Source organism: Aythya marila (genome assembly GCF_965140915.1).
Source record: "Aythya marila genome assembly, chromosome: 28".
In the NCBI taxonomy this organism is placed as follows: domain Eukaryota; kingdom Metazoa; phylum Chordata; class Aves; order Anseriformes; family Anatidae; genus Aythya; species Aythya marila.
Window position 1 is genome coordinate 2,308,142 of NC_139069.1, and position 27,559 is coordinate 2,335,700.

At 50.4% G+C, this 27,559-nt stretch overlaps 2 protein-coding genes across 2 annotated transcripts in view; one reads left to right on the top strand and one right to left on the bottom strand.

Moving 5' to 3' along the window:
- Positions 1–27,461, top strand: part of LOC309888271 (olfactory receptor 14C36-like) — a gene marked incomplete at both ends in the record, with an annotated part of 73,212 nt that extends 45,751 nt beyond the window's left edge. The window contains one exon of the mRNA XM_082780509.1: positions 26,614–27,461. Coding sequence (XP_082636635.1) covers positions 26,614–27,461 — 848 coding nt within the window. The remainder of the gene's footprint in view (positions 1–26,613) is intronic.
- On the bottom strand, positions 602–9,448 carry LOC309888151 (olfactory receptor 14J1-like; the record flags this gene model as incomplete). The annotated part of the gene is made up of 2 exons (XM_082780392.1): positions 602–1,333; positions 9,245–9,448. The coding sequence occupies 2 exons, from the start codon at positions 9,446–9,448 to the stop codon at positions 602–604; spliced, it is 936 nt and encodes a 311-aa protein (XP_082636518.1).
- Positions 27,462–27,559: the final 98 nt, after the last annotated feature.

The window sequence follows — 27,559 nt, forward strand, 5'->3', positions numbered from 1 at the left end:
AGGGATGGGGAGGGGATGGAGGGAGCTTCAGGCAGGCAACCATGACAGGCCTGAGGAAGACGGACACCGTGGCCAGGTGAGGGGGGAATGTGGAAAATGCTTTGTGCCGGCCCTGCTATAGAGACGACAGGACTGTCACTTAGATCCACAAGGTCGAATCCAAATACACTGCTCCTTCCTGTGGCAGCTGGGCTCTTGGCCCCTAGCCCCTCGTGGATGCTGAGGCTGCTGCCCCACCTCCAGAGGAGATGGGAAGAGAGGGATACTGAGAGCAATGAATTTCCACTGGTATCTTTATTGTCTTTATCTACCAAGGAAGCCTGGTTCTCTATGCATGTTAGATGATACGGTCAAAGCAAACACAAAATATAACATTCAGAATGCTAAGAATTACATTATTAAAAACAAAATAAAATATTTTTAAAATACTAACAGAAAAAAAATATTTTTTAAAATATTGTATCATTTTCCCAAATAACATTTTATTTCTTTTATGATTATTATTAATGATAATGTTTTGATAGCACTAGTAATGATAAAAATGATATGATCTAATATGAATCAAAATTGCATATAATAAGAAATACATCTTCTGAACACATCACTGATGATTAAGAAACATGTATTCAAACAATTTCCTCAGTGCATCCTTGAGCTCCTGGTTCCTCATGCTGTAGATGAGGGGGTTCAGTGCTGGAGGCACCACCGAGTACAGAAGTGCGACCACCAGGTCCAAGGATGGCAAGGAAATGGAGGGGGGCTTCAGGTAGGCAAATATGGTAGTGCTGACAAACAGGGAGACAACGGCCAGGTGAGGGAGGCACGTGGAAAAGGCTTTGTGCCGGCCCTGCTCACAGGGCATCCTCAGCACTGCCCTGAAGATTTGCACATAGGACACCACAATGAAAACAAAACAAACAAATGTTAAAGAAACACTAAACACAAGTGTCCCAACTTCCCTGAGGTAGGCATCTGAGCAGAAGAGCTTGAGGATGTGGGGGATTTCACAGAAGAACTGGTCCACAACATTGCTGTGGCAGAGGGGCAGGGAAAATGTGTTGGCCGTGTGCAGGACAGCATTGAGAAAGCCACTGCCCCAGGCAGCTGCTGCCATCTGGGCACAAGCTCTGCTGCCCAGGAGGCTCCCGTAGTGCAGGGGCTTGCAGATGGCAACGTAGCGGTCGTAGGCCATGACAGTGAGGAGATAATACTCTGAGCCAAACAAGAAGAATAAAAAGAAGACTTGAGCAACACATCCTTGATAGGAGATGGCCCTGGTGTCCCAGAGGGCATTGGCCATGGCTTTGGGCAGAGTGGTGGAGATGCAGCCCAGGTCCAGGAGGGCGAGGTTGAGCAGGAAGAAGTACATGGGGGTGTGGAGGCGGTGGTGGCAGGCTACGGCGCTGAGGATGAGGCCGTTGCCCAGGAGGGCAGCCAGGTAGATGCCCAGGAAGAGCACAAAGTGCAGGAGCTGCAGCTCGCGCGTTTCTGCGAATGCCAGCAGGAGGAACTCGCTCACAGAGCTGACGTTGGGCATTCTCTGACATTGAACACAGTTTTCTGTTAAAGAGGAAAATGCAGAAAAATGTTAAAACACTTTTCTCTGAGGAAAACCTATTGTTTGTCATAGAGGACCCCCAAACAGAGCCTCTTTTTTCAGGAGAACCTTTCTGCATCTCTCTTGCTTGAGCTGCAGTTGGTGTTGGCTGAGAGGGGCACGGGGAGCAGGGGCTGCTGTAGCTCCATAGGAGTCCTTCCTGATGTGCAGCTGGAGAGAAACATGGGAGAAAATTACATTCCGTCCACTGGTCAGATCCGTGAGATCTGCAGTGTTGTTGCCAAAAACTCATCTTAATACAGAGGCAGAGCTGCAGGGATTTTGTTTCCTTTGTTTTGTTCCTATTATCCCAGTAACACTTAGGAGAGGTATTGGATGGTTGAGCTCCCTGACATTTCCTGTGCACTTCCAGAGAAACCCTGTGGGTGCCAGGAGGCAAAGGGGCTGTCCCTTGGTGAAGACTGAGCAGAGCAGCTCTGTCGATCAGACCAGTTCTCAACAGTCAATTGTCACCCCTCTGAGCTGCAGGACAATTGCTCTCAGGTGTTTCCCTGAGAAAAAATGTAGATGACTGCTAATCAAGAAAGGCCAAATCAAGCCAGAGTTTGAGAGCTTCTCCTCGTATGGGCTCTGCCTGTACTGCTGGCCATGCCTGCCCCACAGCCCATGGGCTGCAGGGGGAGAGGAGGCCAGGGAGGGGCTGCTCCAGGGGAAGGTGTCTGCACTGCAGGGCATGGCCACGAGGTGCCCGAATCCCCCCTGCCACTGCATTTCTGCCAACAGCTCCTTCTGGCTGCCTGCCCCTCTCTCTGCTGCCTGCAGCTGTCCCTGTCGGGAGCTGCTGCTCTGCGCCCACCTCTTCTTTCCCCCTGCCTGTGCCCACAGACCCCATCCCACGCGGCTGTGCTCAGCGCTGCCCTGCAGCACCCTGCCACCAGCAGGGCCCTGCCAAGGGGCACCTCCATGGCTGCAGGAGCTACGGGGCAGCTGACAGAGAGCCCGGCATGGCCAGCCAGGGCACGGTGTTCTGGGCTGACCAGGGGCACCTGCCTTAGTGCACTCCAAGGGGCTTCTGCCAGACTTCCTCACCTTGAACTGCAGCCCAGCAGGACTCTCAAAGCCTACTGCATTGCCCACTGCCCTCCCAGAAACAACACCCAGCAGGAGGAGACCCTTCCAGGACCTTCAGCTGCATGGCCCTGCAGCCAGACCCTTACCTTGTCAAGGGCTGTGCAGGTTTCTCCTGCAGGCAGCTCTCAGCATCCTCCCACTGCCAAGTGCCTCCAAGACCTCTCTCCTTCTCTCCTGTCTGTGTGCCAACTGCGGTCAGAGCCCCCAGCCCTGCTGCGCTGTGCAGAGGAGCTGCTCCTGGGCACAGCTGTCTCTCTGCACCAGGGCCCTCTTGCCACAAGTTCTCTCTTTCCCACGGGCCCGGCCCAGCTCAGCAGCACAGCACCAGCCCAAGGCACTGCAATCACCCCTCTGGGGGCTTTGCTGATGAGCCCACGAACCTCAGGCACTCAGAGACAATTGAAGACATCTCTCCAGAAGTCCAAGTCAGAGGCAAGTTTCCTGCAGTGTCCCCCTGAGGGCCAGCACTGACACAGCCTCCCTTGGAGCTCGTTAGAGAAGAACACTGGAGGCATTGAGGACAAGGAGACAAAGGCAATGTGAAGGTGACACTGATGTGTAGGAAAACTGGATGTGTGTCACCAAGCACAAGGGCCAGGCCTTGACCCATGTCCCCTGGGAAGGGAGATCCTTAGCAGTCACACCTTGCTCCGGACTCTTTGTGGGGCAGTAGGAGATGGGGATGTGCATGGCCAAGTGCAGGAGAATGGTGCAACCCCTGCCTGGTTCATGGGAGGGGATGAGGAAGCAATGAGGCCCTGGTGCTTTAATGATCAGCTGTCTCCTCATAAGCCTCAGTGGCAGAGACAACAGCCATAGCCATGGACACAAAGACCTGGTCCTGTTGGGAATTTAAGCCTTATCACAGCCCTCTATCCTGTCTAAACATGGCTTTCCTAGGGACTCCAAGACCTCCACATCTTTCTTTTTTGACTGCAGACCCTTATCTCTGTGGGGTCACAGCAGATCTGAGCTGAGCATGATAACTCAGATCTTCTTGGTGGTCATGCTCCTCATCAGGCAGCTCTGTAGGAAGCTGGCCTGGTTCCTCGTGAGCAGGCACCACTGCTCTATGGCATCCCTCGTTGTACCCAGGGCCTCCTCCTCCTGGCCACTACTCACTCAGCAGGGTCCCAGGGTGCCCTGATGTGTGGGGTTTCTCTCCCCCTGGTACATGAGTGGGCTCTTCTCCATGTTAAAGTCAAGAGTTTTCTGAAGTGAAAATCCTGCATATTCTCAAGGTTCACCCACAGTGATGCTCCATTCTATCACCTGTTAATATCAGCAGGCAGACAGTTCAACCTTAGTGTAATTGTGCTATCTCTGACCAGACAGCAGCAGCAGCAAGAGTTGCAGGGAAATTTGGATAATTCAGGAGTAACTGACTAAATGGAATTGCAGCACAGTCACTCAAGGGCAGGGGATGGAAGGCTGTCAGGTTCCACATTTGCTGTGCTTTCTTCTCATGCATGCTGTCAGTTTGTCTGACAATGTTATGGGACTGTCCAGGTCAAAATTGGACGGTCCAAAGCCTATCTGGAGCTCAATCCATCTATTAATGTCAAAAAAATTAAAAAATATAAAATAAAATAAGACAGAAATGGTATAAATAGTTTAAATGAAGGAGGATTAGGGACAATCATAATGCTTTACTGGATTTTGGGGGGAAAACTCAGTGACAAGGGATGAGGTAAAGGCTGAGACACTTAATGCCTTCTTTGCCTGTGCTATTAGCAGCAAGACCAGCTTTTTCTCCTGGATATTTCTTCCTCCTCATAGCCAGTGCCAACCTTCCAATGCAAACTTTGTAGCATTTTTTTCTCTCCTGCTCATTCATAATAACAAAAGAATCTCCATCAACGTGGAAACCCTTTCTAAAGTAAGCATCCCAACCCAGCAGGCTCCTTGCGGCCTCTCAGCCAACCAGACACAAGTCACCTCAGCAGCAGCTTCCAAGCCAGGGGCCTGCTGCTGGCCTTGCAGCTTCTTGGCTACACACAGCCAAGCCTTGTGCCTCCTGCTGCCCACTCATGGACTTAAGCAGAAGGGACAGGACAACCCATATGGGGGCCTTCTTTCTGCCTGGGTCCTCCTGGGTCTGGAGGCAGAGGGGATCCCCCAGTCAGCATGCCAAGCAGGTGCCTTCTGCTGGCCTAGCAGGGCCACTGCCAGATGTCAGCCCAAAAGTGCAGCTCCCAGGAAGAAGTCAAGGCTGACCTGCAGAATTTCCAGACAGAAATGACCTCCAATCCCTTTCTGTGACAGGTTCCTGCTGCTGCCCTATCAAGTGCAGAGACAGAATTGACCTCACAGTCCCTGCCACAGTCACATTGCTCCTGCTGGGGCAGGAGATCCTGAGGCAGAGCTGAGCCCTTCAGAGCACTCCCATCCATCTCTTCTTTGTGGCCCACAAGCTGATCAGACCCATGACCCCTCACATCCATCTTTGCATGCCATGTGACTGCAGAGTAACCTCACAGTTCTTGGCCTGCACTAAGGGCCACACCCAGTATGGTACCTAAAGGTAAGGGTTAGGAGAGGGGCTGAAGGTGAGGAAGTCAATGCACAGGAACAGGGGAATCAGCTGTTAGGTGCTCATGCATCAGGGAACTAGGGCTCACCTTTCTGGGTTTGAATTTAAAGAAAGATTTTTTGGGAGGGATTGGTGTTCTGCTTTGCGTATCAGGTCTGTGGTTAAAGTGCGGACAAGCTTAGTGATTTAGGGTTTGTTTAGTTTTTCCAATAATTCTACACCTAAATAGAGCATTTAAATCTAGCATTAAGGGTAGGGATCAAGGTAAGCAAGAGAGTAAGGGTAAGGGAAAGAGGCTATGGACTGAGTTTTGGCTTCAGTGTACACTTAGATGTCAGGCATAGGAGTAGTTGATTCCTGTTTGGGTGTGGAGTAACATTTAAATGTAGGAATTAAGTTTGCTCTTTGAAGCTGGGGAATAGCCTCATATAAGTGTTTTAAGTCACAGTTACAGCAGCTTCCGCATAGCCTGAACCCTCTTACCTTTTACAAAATCTTTAGTTTCTGCTGGATAATCTCTATTCCCTCCTCCAAATCTAACATTTCTCCTGACCAGGGCTTCTCCTGACCTCACTATATCAGTCATAATCTTAGGAGCATCTTTCGAGTGGCTTTCATGATCTCAGAGTATCCATCACACCTCTGTTGGCTACTCTATTCCTGAGAAAAGTGGCACTTAATACATTATGGAAATAATGTATTCTTCCCATGCAGTAGTGGCACCTCAGCGCAGCAGGTTGGTGCATCTCCAGGCTCAGGGGTGTTTCCTGAGGGCCTGCCCCGTGTGGGGAGTGGTGGGGAGGAAGAGAGCAAGGTCATCTCCTGGGGCATGGCTGAGCACAGCCCAGACATCCCGCACCGTGGGCAGGCCCCTGCTCCCAGGCTGAGGCACACATGCAAGGTGGACACTTCTCCATCAGACCAGATTCACGCAGGACCCTTCAACCCTGCCCCAGTCCCAAGATTTGGCTACTTCTCCACCCACAGACATACCCTGCTTTCCATTTGGGGACTCAGGCAGGACTTTAAGGATCTGCTAAAGCCATGGATTTCCTTTTTTCTCAGAGCCTTCTCACAAGTCTTTCTCCTGGCCCTCCTCACCGCCCAGAATTGCCTCTCCGGTGGCACTCAGTGACCCTTCAGAAGGGCCTTTGGGCTTCCTCAATTGTCCTGGTGCTTATTAGCACTTTCCTGGATCCTTCCAGAGCTCAGAGGAAGTCTTCTTGTCCATCAGGGGCCCTGTACTGGCTGTTGGTGGGATGGAGTTACTGTCTGCAAAGCAGCCCCTTGTGGTACAGTGTTTTGGTTGTGTGACCAGTGATGGTCACCCACAGTTGTGGTTGCTGTTTTTGAGCAGTTCTTGCACAGCATCAGGGCCTTCTGTGGCTCACAATTTCTGAGTTTTACTTGGTTTTGCTATTCTGTCCCCAGTTCCTCTAGAAGAAGAGAAAGCAGGTGGCCGATAGGTGTTTATCTGCTGGATGCATGGAGCAAGGAGGTGTCCATGGTGCCAGGAGATGGAGGTCCGTGAAGCTGCAGGAGCCCTGCTCTCTTGCCTGGCAGATCCCCAGCACACAGTGCCTGTGCCCCGCAGGGCCAGCCCCGCTCCCCAGGCCAGCACAAGAGGCCTGGCCCAGCCACAGAGCAGCCTGCCCCGAGCAGGGGCCTGCACAAAGAGCTTTCCCTTTGCCCTTTCCTTATCAGTGTAGGCCCAGCAATGCTGCCCTGCTCTTCCCCAGGGCCATCCCTGCTCCCAGGGAGCCTTGCCCAGGGCAGTGTGTCTGTGCTAGCCTGGCTGGCCATTGCTGCTTCCTTCTCCGTGCTCCCTGCAGGGCCCCAAGCTGGCGGTGCTGCTGTGAGAGCCAGGGGCTGTGGTGCCCTGGGACCCCCGCGGGTCTCCTCTTTTCCTGTGCTGCTCAGGCTGGGCAGGAGACCTATGTCCATGGGGATCTCTGCTGCTGAGCCCCTTTTCATCTGCCCTGATGGCTCAGCAGCACAGGGCAGTGCTGGGCAGGGCCATGGGGTGTCTCTAAGGGCACAAAGGACAGGTGAGTGCTGCACCAGACCTCACCCACAGCACTTCAAAATGCATATCCTCAATTACTCTGCAGTCTTATGGGCCTTTGCCTGCTGGCTCTTCAACACCTCTGCTGGCATTGCACAGCCCTCCTTTAGCCCATGGACTCCTCAGATTCACCTTTTCCTTTAACAGACCCTTCTTTGGATGGTCACACATTTTATGAGGTTCTAATCACTACCCACTGAGCACCCTGTCCCTGCAGATCCCCTGACATCTCCTGGAAGCTCCAGATTCCTCTACAGGCTGAAATCTTCTGCCTGCCCCACTGCAGAGGGTGCAGTCCCATGCAGTTATATTTAAGATCAGTTTTCATCTCCTTAGGCAAGTTCTGCCATAATTGAAGCTCTTAGTCCTGCCCTTGGTTGCTCAGGAACCACTCTGGGACTTTCACCCTGTGTTCCTCACTCCATGACTAACCTCCAGAATAGAGAAGAGCAGGGAGCAATCCCTTGGCTCTATTCCTGATAGCACATTTGGAAGAGGTGTCCAGGGTTCTGGGTTTGCCCTGAGCAAGACCATCCTGTTACTGTGGTGCTAGCAGGGAGGCAGCTGTGACCCAGGGCTGCACAGTGCCTGCTGCTGCCTGCAGCAACAGGGATGCCACTGCAGAGGGGACAGGATTGTCACCAAGTGCATGAGATCTAAGGGCTTATCCAAATGTAAGAGCACAAGAGAACAATGAGGAAGCCAAAAGAGAGCAGCAGCAAAAAGGCCACGTCCTGCTGCTGGCCATGGCCGTGGCTCCAGGAAAGCAGCAGCCCCGACCCAAAGGCAGCAGAGAGGCAGAGCCCAGCGGGCAGTGAGGTTCCGCCCCGAGGGCCACCAGGGCTGCACCTGCATGTGGCAGCTGGGCTCTTGGCCCCGAGCCCCTCCTGCATGCTGGGGCTGCTCCCTCAGTTCCAAAGAAGATTGGAAGAGAGGGATACTGAGACCATTAAATTTATGCTGTCTTCTTTATTGTCTATACCTACAGAGGAAGCCTAGTTCAATAGGCTGATTAGAAAACGTAGTCAAAGTAAATAAATTACTAAATAAATTAAACCAATATCAAAAGTTATGAAAATAATAAAAACATAAAATATATGAAAATCTCTCATGTCAGTCACATATAATAGAATGGTAGCGTTTAGAGGATTATTATTATTATTACAATATGATAATAATACTAAGTACAAAAAACGATATGATAAAAATCACAATAATGTTAACAACACTGATGCTTAAGAAGCACATATAGAAACAGTTTCCTCACTGCATTCTTGAGCTCCTGGTTCCTCATGCTGTAGATGAGGGGGTTCACTGCTGGAGGTAGCACTGAGTACAAAAGTGACACCACCAAGTCCAGAGATGGGGAAGAGATGGAAGCTGGCTTCAGGTAGGCAAACATGGCAGTGCTGACCATCAGGGAGACCACAGCCAGGTGAGGGAGGCACGTGGAAAAGGCTTTGTGCCGGCCCTGAGAAGAGGGGATCCTCACCACTGCCCTGAAGATCTGCACATAGGACAGCACAATGAAAACAAAACAAACAATGCTGAAAGAAAAACTAATCACAAGTGCCCCAACTTCCCTGAGGTAGGCATCTGAGCAGGAGAGCTTGAGGATGTGGGGGATTTCACAGAAGAACTGGTCCACAGCATTTCCATGGCAGAGGGGCAGGGAAAATGTAGTGGCCGTGTGCAGGACAGCAATGAGAAAGCCACTGCCCCAGGCAGCTGCTGCCATCTGGGCACAAGCTCTGCTGCCCAGGAGGCTCCCGTAGTGCAGGGGCTTGCAGATGGCAATGTAGCGGTCGTAGGCCATGAAGGTGAGAAGATAAAATTCTGATACAATCAAGAAGACAAACAGAAAGACCTGTGCAGCACATCCTTGATAGGAGATAGCCCTGGTGTCCCAGAGGGCATTGGCCATGGCTTTGGGCAGAGTGGTGGAGATGCAGCCCACGTCGAGGAGGGCGAGGTTGAGGAGGAAGAAGTACATGGGGGTGTGGAGGCGGTGGTGGCAGGCTACGGCACTGAGGATGAGGCCGTTGCCCAGGAGGGCAGCCAGGTAGATGCCCAGGAAGAGCGCGAAGTGCAGGAGCTGCAGCTCGCGCGTGTCTGCGAATGCCAGCAGGAGGAACTCACTCACAGAGCTGCTGTTCATCATTCTCTGACCTAAAAAATCGCTGTCTATTGAAGAGAAGGCAGAGCAAAGTTAGAAAAGACTACTTAAACTAAAACCTATTACAAGCTTAAGAGCACCCCCAGACCAAGTCCCTCTTTTTGCAGCAGAACCTCAAAAACTCTGAAAGCCTACTGCATTGCCCACTGCCCTCCCAGAAACAAGACCCAGCAAGAGGAGACCCTTCCAGGACCTGCAGCTACATGGCCCTGCAGACAGACACTTACCTTCTCAAGGGCTGTGCACATTTCTCCTGCAGGCAGCTCTCAGCATCCTCCCACTGCCAACTGCCTCCAAGCCCTCTCTCCTTCTCTCCTCTCTTTGTCTGTGCTTCTGTGTCTCTTTCCTGCTGCGCTGTGCAGAGGAGCTGCTCCTGGCCACAGCTGTCTCTCTGCACCACGGCCCTCTTGCCACGAGCTCTCTCTGTCCCATGAGCCCGGCCCAGCTCAGCAGCACAGCACCAGCCCAAGGCACTGCAATCACCCCTCTGGGGGCTTTGCTGATGAGCCCATGAACCTCAGGCACTCAGAGACAATTGAAGACATTTTGCCAGAAGTCCAAGTCAGAGGCAAGTTTCCTGCAGTGTCCCCCTGAGGGCCAGCACTGACACAGGCTCCCTTGGAGCTCGTTAGAGCAGAACCCTGGAGGCAGTGAGGACAAGGAGACAAAGGCAGTGTGAAGGTTACAGTGATGTGTAGGAAAACTGGATGTGTTTCACCAAGCACAAGGGCCAGGCCTTGACCCCAAGTGCTTCGGAAGGGAGATCCTTTCCTTGACAGGTTACTCAGGGCTCTTTGTGGGGCAGTAGGAGATGGGATGTGCATGGCCAAGTGCAGGAGAATGGTACAACCCCTGCCTGGTTCATGGGTGGGGGCGAGGAGGCAAAGAGGCCCTGATGTTTTAACGATAATCTCTCTCCTCATGGGCTTTAACGATCAGCTGTCTCTTCATAGGCCTCAGTGGCAGAGACAACAGCCATACCCTTGGACACAAAGACCTGGGTCCTGTTGGGACTTTCAGCCTTTCCACAGCCCTCTACACTGTCTAAACCTGGGTCTTAAAAGGACTCCCATACCTGCACATCATTCACTGCTGGCTGCAGACCCTTGTCCGTGTGGTGTCACACCAAGTCTGAGCTGAGTCTGGGAACTCAGATCTTCTTGGTGGCCATGCCCCTCGTAAGGCAGCTCTGTAGGAAGCTGACCTGGTTCCTCGTGAGCAGGCACCACTGCTCATATGGCATCCCTCGTGGTGCCCAGGCCCTCCTCCTGCTGGACATTACTCACTCAGCAGGGTCCCAGTCTGCCCTGATGTGTGGGGTTTCTCTTCCTCTGGTACAGGACTGGGCTCTTCTCCATGTTAAAGTCAAAAATTTTCTGAAGTCAAAATCCTGCAGATTCTCAAGGTTCACCCACAGTGATGCTCCATTCTATCAGCTGTTAATGTCAGCAGGCAGACAGTTCAACCTTCGTGTAATTGTGCTATCTCTGACCAGAGATACCTTGCAGCAGCAAGGGTTGCAGGGAAATTTGGATAATTCAGGTCTAACCATCTGAATGGAATTGCAGCACAGTCACAGAAGGAAGGGGACGGAAGGCTGTCAAGTTCCACATTTGCTGTGCTTTCTTCTCATGCATGCTGTCAGTTTGTCTGAAGCTGTGTCCTGAATGTTATGGGGCTGTGCGGGTCAAAATTAGAAGGGCCAAAGCCCAGCTGGAGCTCAATCCATCTATTACTGTCAAAGACAATTAAAAAAATAAAATATGATAAGATAAAAATGATATAAATAATTTAAATGAAGGAGGATTAGGGAGAATCATAATCCTTTATTGGATTCTGGGGGGAAAACCTAGTGACAAAGGATGAGGTAAAGTCTGAGGCACTTAATGCCTTCTTTGCCTCTGTTACTAGCAGCAAGACCAGTTTTTCCCCTGGACATTTCTTCCTCCTCATGGCCAGTGCCATCCTTCCATTGCACACTTTAAGGCAGTTTTTTTTTTCTCCTGCTCTTTCCTGCTACCAAAGAAAGCTCCATCAGGGTGGAAACCACTCCTGAAGTAGGCATCCCAACCCAGCAGGCTCCTTGTGGCCTCTCAGCCAACCAGACACAAGTCACCTCAGCAGCAGCTTCCAAGCCAGGGGCCTGCTGCTGGCCTTGCAGCTTCTTGTGGAGACACAGTCAAGCCTTGAGCCTGCTGCCCAGTCATGGACTCAAGCAGAAGGGACAGGACAACCCATGTTGGGGCCTTCTTTCTGCCTGGGTTCTCCTGGCTCTGGAGGCAGAGGGGATCCCCCAGTCAGCATGCCAAGCAGGTGCCTTGTGCTTGGCAGGGCCACTGCCAGATGTCAGCCCAAAAGTGCAGCTCCCAGGGAGAAGTCAAGGGTGACCTGCAACCTCCAGGCACAAGTGACCTCACAGTCCCTTTCTGTGACACATTCCTGCTGCTGCCCTATCAAGTGCAGAGACAGAATTGACCTCACAGTCCCTGCCACAGTCACATTCCTGCTGCTGGGCCATGAGATCCTGAGGTAGAGATAAGCTTTCTCTAGCCCCTTCGGTATCTCTTTTTCACTTTCTGGTTTAGAGATTATGCAAAGTTTTAGTGGGATTGTTTTGTGTTCTGTTTGTGGTGTCAGGTCTGTAGTTAAGGTATGGACAACATCTCTGTGGTTTACGGGTGTTTTTTGTCTGTCAAGGAGTCTAGGGTTAAATAAGGCATTTTAAAGTATGTGTTAAGTGAATGGATTACAGTTTTCAAGAGAGAAATTTGATTTCTTTCAGTTTGTTGTAGTAGCATTTAGGTTTATTTAGCGTTAAAATTACTAGCTCAAGTAAAGGGCCATATATGACTGTTTTAAGTCAGTCTTACTGCACTACCAGCATTGCATGAATGCTCTTACCTCTATGAAATCATTAATTTCTGCTGGCCATGCTCCTCTTACCACCCCAAAATCTCACATGTCTCTTGTTCAGGCTGCTCCTGACCTTCCCATATTTTACTGGGATCAGCTTTCTGATGACATTTAACATCTCATTGTATCTGTCTCACCTCTGTTGGCTCCTTCATTCCTGAGAAGGAAGTGGCATTGTAGTCAGGAGGGAAAAGGACACAAAGGTCTTTAGGCGCATCCTGCACAATGTGCCCATCAGCTCTGCACCTCCACAAAATCATGCTTCCTACCTACAAGTTTTGTTTCCCAAGTGGCTTCTGTGGATCCAGGGTTACTTCTCCCAGGCCCTCTCACATGTTTCAGTTTTGGATGTGCAGGGATGGGATAAGGAAAGCCAAGGCACAGATGGAACTCAGCTTATCTGGGGATGATAAGCATAACAGGAAGAGATCCTATAGGTACTTTGCTCAGAAAAGAAAGGCCAAGGAGATTGTACCCCATCTGATGGATGAGAAGGGTGAACTGGTAATGACAGACATGGAGAAGGCAGAGGGACTCAACAACTTCTTTTCTTCAGTCTTCCCTGCCAGTCAGGCTTCCCAAGTCTTTCATTCCCTGAACCTATAGATTGAGGCTGGGGGGTGCAAATTCCCATCTGTTGTAAGTGAAGAGAAGGTTTGAGGCCACCTGAAGAAGCTCAAAAAGTACAAGTCTATGGGGCTTGAAGACTTGCATTCCAGGGAGTGGAATGCTGTGGCTGAGGCTGTGGATGTTCCATCCCTGGGGGTGTTCAAGGCCATGTTAGATGGCCCTGAGCAACCTGATCTAGGGGGTGGTGTCCCTGCCTGTGGGGGGTTGGAACTAGATGATCGTCGAGGTGCTTTCCAACTCAACCGTTGTATGATTCTCCGATTCTGTGCTTCAGAGGCTAAGTAATAATAACAGTAATAATATTAATCATCATCATCATCATCATCATCATCATCATCATCACAACAACAGTAGCATGGTATTGGGCTTCAGAATACTCAGTGATCCTTTGTGATATGGTTTAGTGGAGGACGTGTTAGTGGTAGGTCAGAGGTTGGACTACGTGATCTTGGAGGTCTCTTCCAGCCTAGATGATTCTGGGATTCTGTGATCCAGTTCATCCATGAGACAAAACCCTGCAAGCAGCACGAAGGACACTGAAATGTGGCCTAACATGAAGGAGGCTCCAGAACGTTGGTGTAGAAACAGTATTTTTGTGCCATGATGAATGTGGTATATGCTGCAGGAAAAGGCCTCCATCTGAAGTAAAAGGCCTAGGCCAGCAGCAGTGTGGCACAGGCTTGAGATCTGGGTGTATGTGAAACTTGTGGAACCACAGGATCCAAGCCCTCTCTCCTTCTCTCCTCTCCCCATGCCAGCTGCGGTCATAGCCCCCAGCCTTGCTGCACTGTGCAGAGAAGCTGCTCCTGGGCACAGCTGTCTCTCTGCACCAAGGCCCTCTTGCCACGAGCTCTCTCTGTCCCATGAGCCCGGCCCAGCTCAGCAGCACAGCACCAGCCCAAGGCACTGCAATCACCCCTCTGGGGGCTTTGCTGATGAGCCCACGAACCTCAGGCACTCAGAGAAAATTGAAGACATCTCTCCAGAAGTCCAAGTCAGAGGCAAGTTTCCTGCAGTGTCCTCCTGAGGGCCAGCACTGACACAGCCTCCCTTGGAGCTCATTAGAGCAGAACAGTGGAGGCAGTGAGGACAAGGAGACAAAGGCAATGTGAAGGTGACACTAATGTGTGGACAAACTGGATGTTTGTCACCAATCACAAGGGCCTGGCCTTGAGTCCCAACTCAAGGAAGGGAGATCTTTCCATTGACAGGTTGCTCAGGGCTCTTTGTGGGGCAGTAGGAGATGGGGATGTGCATGGCCAAGTGCAGGAGAATGGTACAACCCCTGCCTGCTTCATGGTGTGGGCGAGGAGGCAATGAGGCCCTGGTGCATTAAGAATAAGCTGTGTCCTCAAAGGCCTCAGTGACAGTGACAACAGCCATAGCCATGGACACAAAGACCTCAGTCCTGTTGGGACTTTGAGTCTTGCTATTCTCATTGCTCCTCTCCACATGAGGATGTCCTAGTGACTCCCAGACCTGCATCTCTTTACTGGCTAGTTGTTTTCACTGTTTGTGTGGTGTCTCAGGGGATCTGAGCTGAGTCTGGTAATTCAGATCTTCTTGGTGGCCATGCTCCTCGTAAGGAAGCTCTGTAGGAAGCTGGCCTGGTTCCTCGTGAGGAGGCACTACTGCTCGTATGGCATCCTTCGTGGTGCCCAGGCCCTCTCCTCCTGGGCACTGCTCACTCAGCAGGGTCCCAGTCTGCCCTAATGCATGGGGTTACTCTTCCTCTGGTGCAGGACTGGGTCCTTCTCTTTGTAAACATCAAGAAGTTACTTTAGGCAAAATTCTGCTGTTTCTCAACATTCCCCCACACTCATGCTCCTTTCTGTCAGCCGTTCATGTCTGCAGGCAGATGGTTCAACCTTTGTGTGACTGTGCTATCTCTGACAAGTTAGTTGCATTACGAGCATTATGAACGTTTGGATAATACAGGAGTAACCAGTTGAATGGAACTGTAACACAGAGTCACAGAAAATCAGTCGGTGGAAGGCTCCCAGATTCTACTTTTTCTGTTCTTCATTCTCATGCATGCTGTCGGTTTGTCTGGAGCTGGGTCCTGAATATTATGGGGCTGTGCTGGTCAAAGTTAGAACGGCCAAAACCCAGCTGGAGCTCAATCCAGCTATGACTGTCAAAGACAACAAACACTGCTTATAGAAATACTTTAAATAAAAGAGGATTAAGGAGAATCATCATCCTTTATTAGATGTGGTGGAAATCTGGTGATGATCTAGTTAAGGTAAAGGCTGAGGTCCTTAATGACTTCTTTGTCCCAGTCTGTAGCAGGAAGACCAGTTGTTCCTCTGGACATTTCTTCCTCCTCGTGGCCAGTGCAATATTTCTAAGGTGCACTTTGTAGCTTTCTTTTCTTTCCTGCTCTTTCCTACTACGAAAGAAAGCTCCGTCAGGGTGGAAACCACTCCTGAAGTAGGCATCCCAACCCAGCAGGCTGCTTGCGGCCTCTCAGCCAAGCACACACAAGTCACCTCAGCAGCACCTTCCAAGCCAGGGGCCTGCTGCTGGCCTTGCAGCTTCTTGTGGAGACACAGCCAAGCCTTGTGCCTGTTGCTGTGCAGTCATGGACTCAAGCAGAAGGGACAGGACAACCCATCTGGGGGCCTTCTTTCTGTCTGGGTCCTCCTGGGTGTGTAGGCAGAGGGGATCCCCCAGTCAGCATGCCAAGCAGGTGCCTCCTGCTGGCCTAGCAGGGCCACTGCCAGCTGTCAGCCCAAAAGTGCAGCTCCCAGGGAGAAGTCAAGGCTGACCTGCCACCTCCAGACAGAAGTGACCTCACAGCCCCTTTCCATAACATGATCATGTTGCTGCCCTGTCACTTCCACGGTCACATTCCTCCTGCTGGGTCAGGACATCCTGAGGTAGGGCTGACCTCTCTCTAGTCCTTTAGGGACTAGGGCTCACCAGTCTAAGTTAGAGGATAAACACGGGCTTAATGGGAATCTCTGGTGTTCTTCTGTGGCCATCAGGTTTGTCATAAGGTTATGGGCAAGCCCTGTGTTTTAAGTTTTTTTTAGGCCTGCCAACAACTTCTCTAGAGCTAAATAGTGCATTTTAATGCTAGTGTTTAGGGAAGGAATTAGGGTAAGCAGGAGAGAAAAGGTAAGGAAAAGGGTCTATAGGCTGCGTTTTTCTTCAGTGGATACTTTAAGTTCAGGCATTAGAGTAGTGGATTCCTCTCAGAGTGTTGGAGGAGCATTTAGCTTTAAAGATGAAAATTACTGGTTCAAATAAGGAAAGGGCAATACATTACTGTTTTAAATCAGTGTTACTGTAACACCTACATTAAATGACCCCTCTTACCTCTACATAATCATTAATTTCTGCTGGCCATGCTCCTCTTACCACCCCAAAATCTCACATCTCTCTTGTTCAGGCTACTCCTGACCTCCCCATATCTTACTGGGATCAGCTTTCTGATGACATTTACCATCTCAGTGTACCTGTCTCACCTCTGTTGGCTCCTCCATTCCTGAGAAGGTAGTGACATTGTAATCAGGAGGGAAAAGGACACAAAGGTCTTTAGGCGCATCCTGCACAATGTGCCCATCAGCTCTGCACCTCCACAAAATCACACTTCCTACCTTCAAGGTTTGTTTCCCAAATGGCTTCTGTGGATCCAGGGTTACTTTTCCCAGGCCCTCTCACATGTTTCAGTTTTGGATGTGCAGGGATGGGATAAGGAAAGCCAAGGCACAGGTGGAACTCAGCTTGGCAAGTGATGCAAGGAATAATAGGAAGAGATTCTATAGATACATGGCTCATAAAATAAAGGCCAAGGAGATTGTACCCCCTTCTGATGGATGAGAAGGGTGAACTGGTAATGACAGACATGGAGAAGGCAGAGGGACTCAACAATATCTTTGCCTCAGTCTTCCCTGCCAGTCAGGCTTCCCAAGTCTTTCATTCTCTGAACCCATAGATGGAGGCTGGGGGTGCAAAGTCTCACCCACTCTAAGTGAAGAGCAGGTTTGAGAACACCTGATGAAACTCAACAAGTACAAGTCTATGAGGACTGATGACTTGCATCCCAGGGTCCTGAGGGAACTGGCTGATGTAGTTGCCAAGTCTCTCTCCATCATATTTGAAGAGTCCTGGCAGTCGGGTGAAATCCCTGATGACTGGAAAAAGGAAAACATCACTCCCATTTTTCAAAAGGGTAGAAATGAGAACCCATGGAACTACCGAATGGTGAGCCTCAGCTCTGTGCCTCAAAAGATCGTGGAAAAGATCCTCCTGGAATCGACGTCAAGGCACATGCAAGACAAAGAGGTCATCTTAGACACCCAGCATGGCTTCACCAAAGGATAAATGGTGCCTGACCAATCTGGTGGCTTTCTGCAACGGAGTGACCACATCAGACAACAAGGGAAGACCGACCGATACCATCTACTTGGACTTCTGTAAGACCATTGACGCTGTCCCACATGACATCCTAGTCTCCAAATTGGAGAGATACGCATTTGATGGGTGAACCATTCAGTGGGTAAGGAGTTGGCTTGAAGGTCACACCCAGAGAGTGGTGCTCAATGGCTCTATGTCCAAGTGGAGGCTGGTGATGAGTGGCATCTGTCACGAGTCTGTCTTGGGACTGGTACAGTTTAATATCTTTATCAATGACATAGTGGGATCGAGTGCTCCCTCAGCAAGTGTGCAGATGACACCAAGCTGAGTGGTGTAGTTGATGCAACAGAGGAAGGGGTGCCAACCAAAGAGCGCTGTACAAGATTGAAATTTGGGTCCCTGTGAATCTAAGGAGGTTCAACAAGTCCAAGTGCAAGATGCTGCACCTGGGCTCGGGAAATCCCAGATATGAGGAAAGGCTGGGAGAAGAACTCATTGAGAGGATCCCTGCAGGGAGGTACTTGGGGGTTCTGCTGGACAAAAAGCTCGACATGAGCCAGCAGTGTGTGCTTGTAGCCCAGGAGGCCAACTGCATTCTGGGCTGCATCAAGAGAGGAGTGGCCAGCAGGTGGAGGCAGGTGATTCACCCCTTCTACTCTGCCTTTGTGAGGCTCATCTTGGAGTCCTGCATCCAGGACTGGGGCCACCAGCACAAGAAGGGTGTGGGTCTGTTAGAATGGACCCAGAGGAGGGCCATGAAGATGATCAAGGGGCTGGAACACCTCTCCTATGAAGAAAGGTTGAGAGAGCTGGGGCTCTTCAGCCTGGAGAAAAAAAGGTTCCAGGGTGACCTCATCACAGCCTTTCAGTACTTAAAGGGGGCTTATAAAAAGATGGAGAGTGACTCCTTGCTCAAGGACATCACAGTCACTGCCCTGCCCCAAGGGGACAAACAGCTGAAGTTAGGGATAGGAGTGGGTTTGAAGATGAGATGTGTTGTGTGTGTGGTGGAGGGTTAGGTGGTCAATTTAACATTTAGGGATTAGAGGTCAACTTCTAGGGCTAATGCAATGGAAGGGCTTTGAGGGAGGGATTGGTGTTCTGCTCAAGATGCCTGCTCAAGGTGTAGGATAAGGGCAAGCCTTGTGGGTTAGAGTTTTGTTTAGTTCTTGGGTGAGGGCTAGGGCTAACGCTGGCATTCTAATTCATGATTAGGCTTAATCATCATTCTGCTTGACCTTTAAGTACAAGATGTGTTTGACATCTGCCTTTTCCAAGTCCCGAGGAACCTCTGATCAACCTGTCCTTTCCAAGGCCTCTCAGATAGATCTTATGACAATGTCTGGAGCAGTTCCACCAGCATGTCTCTCACCCTTCCCACTCAACTTCTAAGCAACCTGAGGATTGAGCAGGGGGATGATGAAGGTTTGGGAAAGGGCTTGGTTAAAACCTCTGAGCACAGCCTTTATGGGCTTCACACAGACAGTGAGGGTGGTGTCACAGAAAACAGTGACACTCATGAGGACTATAGAGCAGGTGGACAAGACCTTGGGCCTGCCAACACAAGACGCACACACATGAAAACTGTATGGGAGGGAAGAGGAAGATTGGATCCAAAATGTAGATTATGAAATCAAAGAGCATGAGTATCACCGTGACACTGCAGGAGAGCTCCAGCAATGGAACAAAACCACAGAAGGTGTCTATGACACTGGGGCCACAGAACTGTAGCTGGGAGGGGGAGAAAGAATTCCTGTACATGAGAGAAATTCCCCTGGTTCAGGTACAGCTGCCTTCTGGAGTCAGACCTTCCACTTCTTGAGCCTTGCAGAGAAGAGGGGTGGCATACAGCCCAGGGCTGACCGTAGGACATGGCCCCCAGCAGGAAGCACTGCGGTCATGCAGAAGGTGCAGGTGTCCTGGTTTCAGTTAGAACAGAATTAATTTTCTTCCTAGTAGCTGGTGGAATGCCGTGTTTTGGCTTAGGATGAGAAGAGTGCTGATAACACCCCAATGTTTTAATTGTTGCAGAGCAGTGCTTACACCAAGCCAAGGACATCTCAGCCTTTTGCTCTGTCCTGCCAACGGGCAGGCTGGGGGTGCAGCAAGAGCTGGGAGGGGACAGACCCAGGACAGGTGACCCAAACTAGCCAAAGGGGTATTCCATACCATCTGACGTCATGCTAAACAATATATAGGGGTGGCTAGCTGGGGGGAGGGGGCCGGACTGCTCAGTTAGGCTGGGCATCGGTCAGCGGGTAGTGAGCAATTGCATTGTGCATCACTTGTTTGTACACATTATTATTATTTTCCTATTATCACCATTGTATTATTATTATTATTATTGTTATTATTACTTTTGTTATTATTATTTTCCTGTCTTATTAAACTGTCTTTATCTCAACTCACGGGCTTCACTTTCCATTTCTCTCCCCCGTCCCAGAGAGGGAGGGGGAGGGGGAGCGAACGGCTGTGTGGTGTTTAGCTGCCGGCCGGGTTAAACCATGACAGCAAGTGAGAGTGCTGTCACCTCTGTGAGCAAAGGGGGTGCTGTCCCAAGCCAGGAAGCTGGCCAGCATCTGACGCAGGGTGCTGGAGCTGTGCAAGGAGGACAACTCTCCCCCAGAAAGAAGGCCACAAGCATCTGCAGGTGTTTGTTGTCAGGCACCAGCACAGTGATGAGGGTGTTCCACATCCCAGTCACCGTGCTGGTCAAGCAAGAGAGGAAGAAGAGATTTGTGTATGGGTAGAGGATCTCCCAGATAGGAAATTGATGAGCTGGTTCATCGACTGGAGAACCAAGGTGTAAATGTAGAGCTTGGGAGCGTGGTTTAGTGATGGACTTGTCAGCACTAAGGCAAAGTTGCCTGACCTGGGTGACACGTCCCAGAGTAGTGTCAGGCACAATGCAATTCTTTTTACCTTCTGCATCTAAAGACCAGGAAGTAGTACTCTGCCTTTCTCTATTGACTGGGCAGGTCTTTTCACATTACTCAATTTAGGTTTTCCTGTCTGAAAGGGACAATTTCCCAAAAGCAGCCAAGCTCATGGGTATAGCTACAGCAACTTAAAGATATATTTTCTTTCGTTTTCATACTGAGTTTTCCACAGAAGACCCAAGAGATACCATGGATATCTGGGTGTCTACTGCGATTCAAACAGAATTTCTCAGGTTCCAAAAGTCACTTAAAATTTATTTTACTTTATTTCATTTTAGGTTTCATTTTTTTTTTATTTTAGGTTTCATTTCATTTTATTTTATTTTAGGTTTCGTTTTATTTTATTTTATTTTATTTTATTTTATTTTATTTTATTTTATTTTATTTAGTTTGTTTTATTTAATTTTATTTGTTCTCAAGGAACCCGAGTTGTCTTAGAAAGGGTTTCATGTGTGGGCTGGGCTGCATTTACAGTGACAAAGACCACTGCTGGCAGGGAGGGTGTCTGACCTCCAGACTCTGCTTTTCCTCCCGAAGAAGGTCTCCAAAGAAGTTACCCTGGATGAACAGCAATAGGAGAATGATGCTCAAAACTGAAATGCAGCAAAATTCAGCCTTTAAAAACTGAAAATATTTTTTATTAGCTGCTTTTTGAAATTTTCTTCCTTAAGTAGACCATGCAAACTCTGTAATTAGCTATACAAGGCATGAAGGCTTGAAGAAACTATTGAAGAGATGTTAGGAGTTTCTGCATTTTAATGAGTTCCATGGTGTATTGTGGTGCTCAGTCTATGAAGCTCAGGTACTGAGAGGAGAATGATGTAACCGCTTGAGCAAGTAAAGTCAGGAGGAAAAGCTGAAGTGACTTGGCGTATTAATGGGCCCCATTGAGGGCTGTTACTAAAAACGCCTCCCCAGGGCCTTGTTAGGGCAGATAATTGGAGGCCATGGTTACAGACAGGCAAAGCACTGTGCTGAGAAAAGTCTCGGTTGGTTTTAGTGAAGCAGATGGGCCACGGCCTGACCCCTGGAACTGTGAGAGGATATCCCGCACCCCCACATCTGGCTCAAGGCTTTTCCTGGGGTCTGTGGGATGTTGTGGGCAGTGTGATGCCATGAGAATAACACTGGTGTGACACCTCCGTGGTACTGAACAGGGTTGAAAAGAATCAATGAGGCCTCATCACAATGAATATAGCATATCTCCTCATAATCTCTAGCCAAGGGGACAGAAACCTCAGGGCTGTTGGGCCTGCCATTTCTACCAGCACCCTCTGCCTTCTCCTCTGCAGGCTTTCCTATGCTGAGCCACAGTCTGACCTATTTCCTTGAAGTCTGCAGACATCCATCTCTGTTCACCATCTTGATTTCATCCCTTGCTTTCACCCGTGTCTCGTCAGCCCTCACCAGATGTTCCTTGAAACACAAAGCCAGGGTCTGATCAGAGGGTGACCTCTGGCACCACAGCAATATACTTTGAGGGACATTTCATCCTCCTTGTGGCCAATGCTTAACTTCCAAGGAGCACTTTCTGGAAGTTTTTTCTTCTGCTCTTTCCTACTACCAAAGAAAGCACCATCAGGTAGGAAACCACTCCTGAAGTAGGCATCCCAACCCAGCAGGCTCCTTGCGGCCTCTCAGCCAACCAGTCAGACACAAGTCACCTCAGCAGCAGCTTCCAAGCCAGGGGCCTGCTGCTGGCCTTGCAGCTTCTTGTGGAGACACAGCCAAGCCTTGTGCCTGCTGCTGCCCACTCATGGACTCAAGCAGAAGGGACAGGACAACCCATGTTGGGGCCTTCTTTCTGTCTGGGTCCTGCTGGGTCTGGAGGCAGAGGGGATCCCCCAGTCAGCATGCCAAGCAAGTGCCTTGACTTCTCAAAAGTAAAGGCTGACCTGCCACCTTCAGACACAAGTGACCTCACAGTCCCTTTCTGTGACATGTTCCTGTTTCTGCCCTATCAAGTGCAGAGACAGAAGTGACCTCACAGTCACTGCCACAGTCACATTCCTCCTGCTGGGCCATCAGATCCTGAGGAAGAGCTGACCTCTCTCTTGCCCCCTAGGTACCTGTTTTTCTCTTTCTGGATTAGAGACTAAGCAAAGTTGTAGTGGGAGTGTGTGTTGTCCTGCTAGTGGTGACAGGTCTGTGGTTAAGGCATAGACAAGATCTACGGTTTAGGGTTTCTTAGGTCTGCCAAGGAGTCTAGGGTTAAATAGAGCATTTTAATGTTAGTGTTAAGGGAAGGCATTACGGTTAGCAAGAGGAAAAAAAAATGATTCCTTTCAGTGTACTGTAGTAGCATTTATGTTTAGTGATTAAAATGACTGTTTCAAGTAAGGAAAGGGCCATATGTGACTGTTTTAAGTCAGTTGTACCGCAGCATCTACATTACATAAACCGTCTTACTTCTATGAAATCATAAGTTTCTGCTGGCCAAGCTCTTCTTCCCACAGAATCACAGAATCACAGAATTGTCTAGGTTGGAAGAGACCTCAAGATCATTGAGTCCAACCTCTGACCTAACACTAACCATTCCTCCACTAAACCGTATGGCTAAGTTCAATATCCAAACATATTTAAAGACCTCAAGGGATGGTGACTCCACCACTTCCCTGGGCAGCCCATTCCAATGCGTAACAACCCTCTCGGTAAATAAGTTCTTCTTAAGATCCAACCTAAAACACCCCTAGAGCAACTTTAGCCCATTCCCCCTCATCCTGTCACTGGGCATGTGGGAGAACAGACCAACCCCCACCTCACTACAGCCTCCTTTAATGTACTTAGAAAGAGCAATAAGGTCACCCCTGAGCCTCCTCTTCTCCAGGCTCAACAAGCCCAGCTCCCTCAGCTGCTCCTCGTAGGACTCCAGATCCCTCACCAGCTTTGTGTTTTCTCTGGACTTGCTGGAGCACCCCGATGTCCTTCTTGTAGCGAGGGGCCCAAAACTGAACACAGTACTCAAGGTGTGGCCTCACCAGAGCCGAGTACAGGGGGACAGTCACTTCCCTAGCTCTGCTGGCCACACTGCTTCTGATACAAGCCAGGATGCTGTTGGTCTTCTTGGCCACCTGAGCACACTGCTGGCTCATATTCAGCCGACTATCCACCATCACTCCCAGGTCCTTCTCTGCCAGGCAACTTTCATACCACTCCTCTCCCAGCCTGGAGCTCTGCTTGGGGTTATTGTGCCCCAGGTGCAGGACCTGGCACGTGGCCTTGTTAAACTTCATGCAGTTGACCTCAGCCCATCAGACCAGCCTATCCAGATCCTCCTGCACAGCCTTCCTACCCTCAAGCAGATCAACACACGCACCTAACTTGGTGTCATCTGCAAACTTACTGAGGGTGCACTCAATGCCCTCTTCCAGATCATCGATGAAGATATTAAAGAGGACCGGCCCCAGCACCGAGCCCTGGGGGACGCCACTAGTGACTGGCCTCCAACTGGACTTGGCTCCATTCACCACGACTCTTTGGGCCCGGCTATCCAGCCAGTTTCTAACCCAACGATGCGTACGCCAGTCCAAGCCACAAGCAGCCAGTTTCTTGAGGAGAATGCTGTGGGAAACGGTGTCAAAAGCCTTGCTGAAGTCAAGGTAGACCACATCCACAGCATTTCCCTCGTCCACCCAGCGCGTCACTTTGTCATAGAAGGAGATCAGGTTCATCAAGCAGGACCTGCCTTTCATAAACCCATGCTGACTGGGCCTGATCGCCTGCTTGCCCTGCAAGTGCTGCCTGATGACAGTCACGATAATCTGCTCCATGAGCTTCCCTGGCACTGGAGTCAAACTAACAGGCAGATACTTTCCCAGGTCAATGATACATGCTTGAAACAGTCCCCACACTGGGCTGACCCAGGAAGAGCCCTAAACCCACTGGAGGGACAGGATCTCCCTTCCCAGAGGCTGGGGTCAGGGCCCGACTGTTGGACTTCTTGGGACACATCAAGGTTTCCTCAGCATCAGGGCCACCTTTCCTGGGCCTTGGTCTCCCCGTCATCACTGCCTGCACTTTTCTGCTCTAACAAGTCCATGGGGAGGCCTAGACAGTAATGTCCCTCAGTGGGACCATTAGCACTGTGAGAGGCTTTGGAGTTTGCATCAGACTTGGACTACTGGAGAAGCTGCTTCAGCCACCCAGATCAAGCTCCTCTGCCAGGCACTACAGGGCTGGGGGCACTGCCTGCAGCTGGCATGGGGAGAGGAGAGAAGGGGGAGAGAGGTTCAGGGCAGCCTGAGGGGGGGAGAAGGCAGGGAAGATCTGACAGAGGGAGAAATCTTGCCAGCCACCTCTCCACGGTAAGTCTCTGGGTGCAGAGCCTGCCAGGCTCTCCTGGAGCTGGCACAGCCCTCAGCTGATGGGAGCTGTCAGGAGGACGCTCGGTGTTGGAGTTGAAGGACACAGGGCTTGTGTGCTGCAGGGTCAGCGTGCAGGGCCCGAGGGCTCCCTTCTCTTGGGGCCGGCTGCAGGCAGTGCAGCTGGGGATGCAGGCAGGGGTGCCCAGGGCTGTGGTGCAGAGCCTGTGGTCCCTGCTGTGCCCCAGGGGCTGTGTGCTGGGGCAGGGCCTCTGTCGCTTGCCAGGCTCAGCACTCAGCCTGCACGGGGAGCTGCCCAGGGGCTGCAGGGAGAAGCTGTGGGTGGAAGGAGCCCCCCCGGCATGGCAGGGCACGGCAGGTCAGGGTCCTGCTGCTGCCCAGAGCCTGCTGCCTGGGACAGGCTGCTCACAGCCCCACAGCTCCCCAGGGCACTGCACAGCAAAACTGCAAGGCAAGACCTACCTGAAGGCAGTGCACTTTTCTCTGCTTTCATTTTCCCACCTGTGTGGTGATTCAGAGGGATAGTAATGGAGTAGTAGTACTAAAGACTAAGGCTCCTTGATCATTGCTGTAGATATGAGGCACCTCACACACCTCAGCGTACAGACACAACCAACATTACCTTTGTTTTTTCTTAGGGAATTATTTGACCTTCTCATGACCTGCAAAAGGGGAGATGTCCCTGGCTAGCAGACTTCTCAGATCACTCCAGGTTTCCTTCTAAGGGTTGCTGCAGACCAGGACTGACTGCCTAAGAGCGCACAGAAGATCCCCACGCTTATTGTGGCACCCTCAGAGCAACAACCAGACATAAGCTAAGGAGCTGCAGAAAGCTCTTCCTGAAAAGAAAGCGGCACAGATTATTGTGTGGTAAGGTGTTCTATGAGACTTGCAGTGGGTTTTGGTCAGAGAAGTAATTTAGTTATACACTGTCACTTTTTTCTTTTGGACAGGCTCCCTTGCTCAGAGGCGATAAATGTGTAATGGCAGCTCCATCACCGAGTTCCTCCTGCTGGCATTCACAGACACACGTGAGCTGCAGCTCCTGACTTTCGCGCTCTTCCTGGGCATCTACCTGGCTGCCCTCCTGGGCAACGGCCTCATCCTCACAGCCATAACCTGCGACCACCGCCTCCACACCCCCATGTACTTCTTCCTCCTCAACCTCGCCCTCCTTGACATTGGCCTCATCTCCACCACTCTCCCCAAAGCCATGGCAAATTTCCTCTGGAACATGAGGACCATTTCCTATGCAGGATGTGCTGCACAGGTCTTTCTGTTAGTCTTTTTGTTTTCAGCAGAATTTTCCCTTCTCACTGTCATGGCCTATGACCGCTATGTTGCCATCTGCAAGCCCCTGCACTACGGGAGCCTCCTGGGCAGCAGAGCCTGTGCCACCATGGCAGCAGCTGCTTGGGGCAGTGGCTTTCTCCATGCTGTACTCCACACTGCCAATGTATTTTCTTTACCTCTCAGCCATGGCAATGCCCTGGACCAATTTTTCTGTCAGATCCCCCAGATCATCAGGCTCTCCTGCACAGAATCTTACTTATGGGAAATTCGAATTACTATGGCTAGTTTTTTGCTACTGAGTTGGTGTTTTGTTTTGATTATTTTGTCCTATGTGCAGATCTTCAGGGTTGTGCTGAGGATGCCCTCACAACAGGGACGACACAAAGCCTTCTCCACATGCATCCCTCACTTGACTGTGGTCTCTCTGAATTTCAGCACAGCCATGTTTTCCCACCTGAAATCCCCCTTCATCTCATTCCATACCCTGGACCTTGTGGTGGCAGTTCTGTACTTGCTGGTGCCTCCAGCAGTGAACCCCCTCATCTACAGCCTGAGGAACCAGGAACTTAAGAATGCTGTGTGGAAACTGAAGACCAACTGTATTTCATAAGCAATAAGCTGCCTGCCCCGTTCTGCAAATCACTCTTAAAGGTTTGCGTAATAAACAAAGCCTGCATTTTATGTGCAGGCATCTACCTGGCTGCCCTCCTGGGCAACGGCCTCATCCTCAGCGCCGTAACCTGCCACCACCGCCTCCACACCCCCATGTACTTCTTCCTCCTCAACCTCGCCCTCCTCGACGTGGGCTGCATCTCCACCACTCTGCCCAAAGCCATGGCCAATGCCCTCTGGGACACCAGGGCCATCTCCTATCAAGGCTGTGCTGCACAGGTCTTCTTTTTTGTCTTCTTCTTTGGTTCAGAGTTTTTTCTTCTCACCATCATGGCCTATGACCGCTACATTTCCATCTGCAAGCCCCTGCACTACAGGAGCCTCGTGGGCAGCAGAGCTTGTGCCCAGATGGCAGCAGCTGCCTGGGGCAGTGGCTTTCTCAATGCTGTCCTGCACACAGCCAACACATTTTCCCTGCCCCTCTGCCAAGGCAATGCTGTGGACCAGTTCTTCTGTGAAATCCCCCACATCCTCAAGCTCTCCTGCTCAGATGCCTACCTCAGGGAAGCTGGGGTACTTTTCTTTACTCTTTGTTCAGTCTTTGGTTGTTTCATTTTCATTGTTTTCTCCTATGTGCAGATCTTCAGGGCAGTGCTGAGGATTCCCTCTGAGCAGGGCCGGCACAAAGCCTTTTCCACGTGCCTCCCTCACCTTGCTGTGGTCTCCCTCTTTGTCAGCACTGCCATGTTTGCCTACCTGAAGCCCCCCTCTATCTCTTCCACATCCCTGGACCTGATAATGGCAGTTCTGTACTCGGTGGTGCCTCCAGCACTGAACCCCCTCATCTACAGCATGAGGAACCAGGAGCTAAATAATACAGTGAAGAAAATCTTTGGGTACACCGTTACAGTAATATTCCAATAGACATAACTCTACTTTTAGTTTAAAATGTGTTTATGACAATTTCATAATTTTTTTGTATATCTATTTCTTAATAATAGTGTTTCTGATTAATTTTTTTC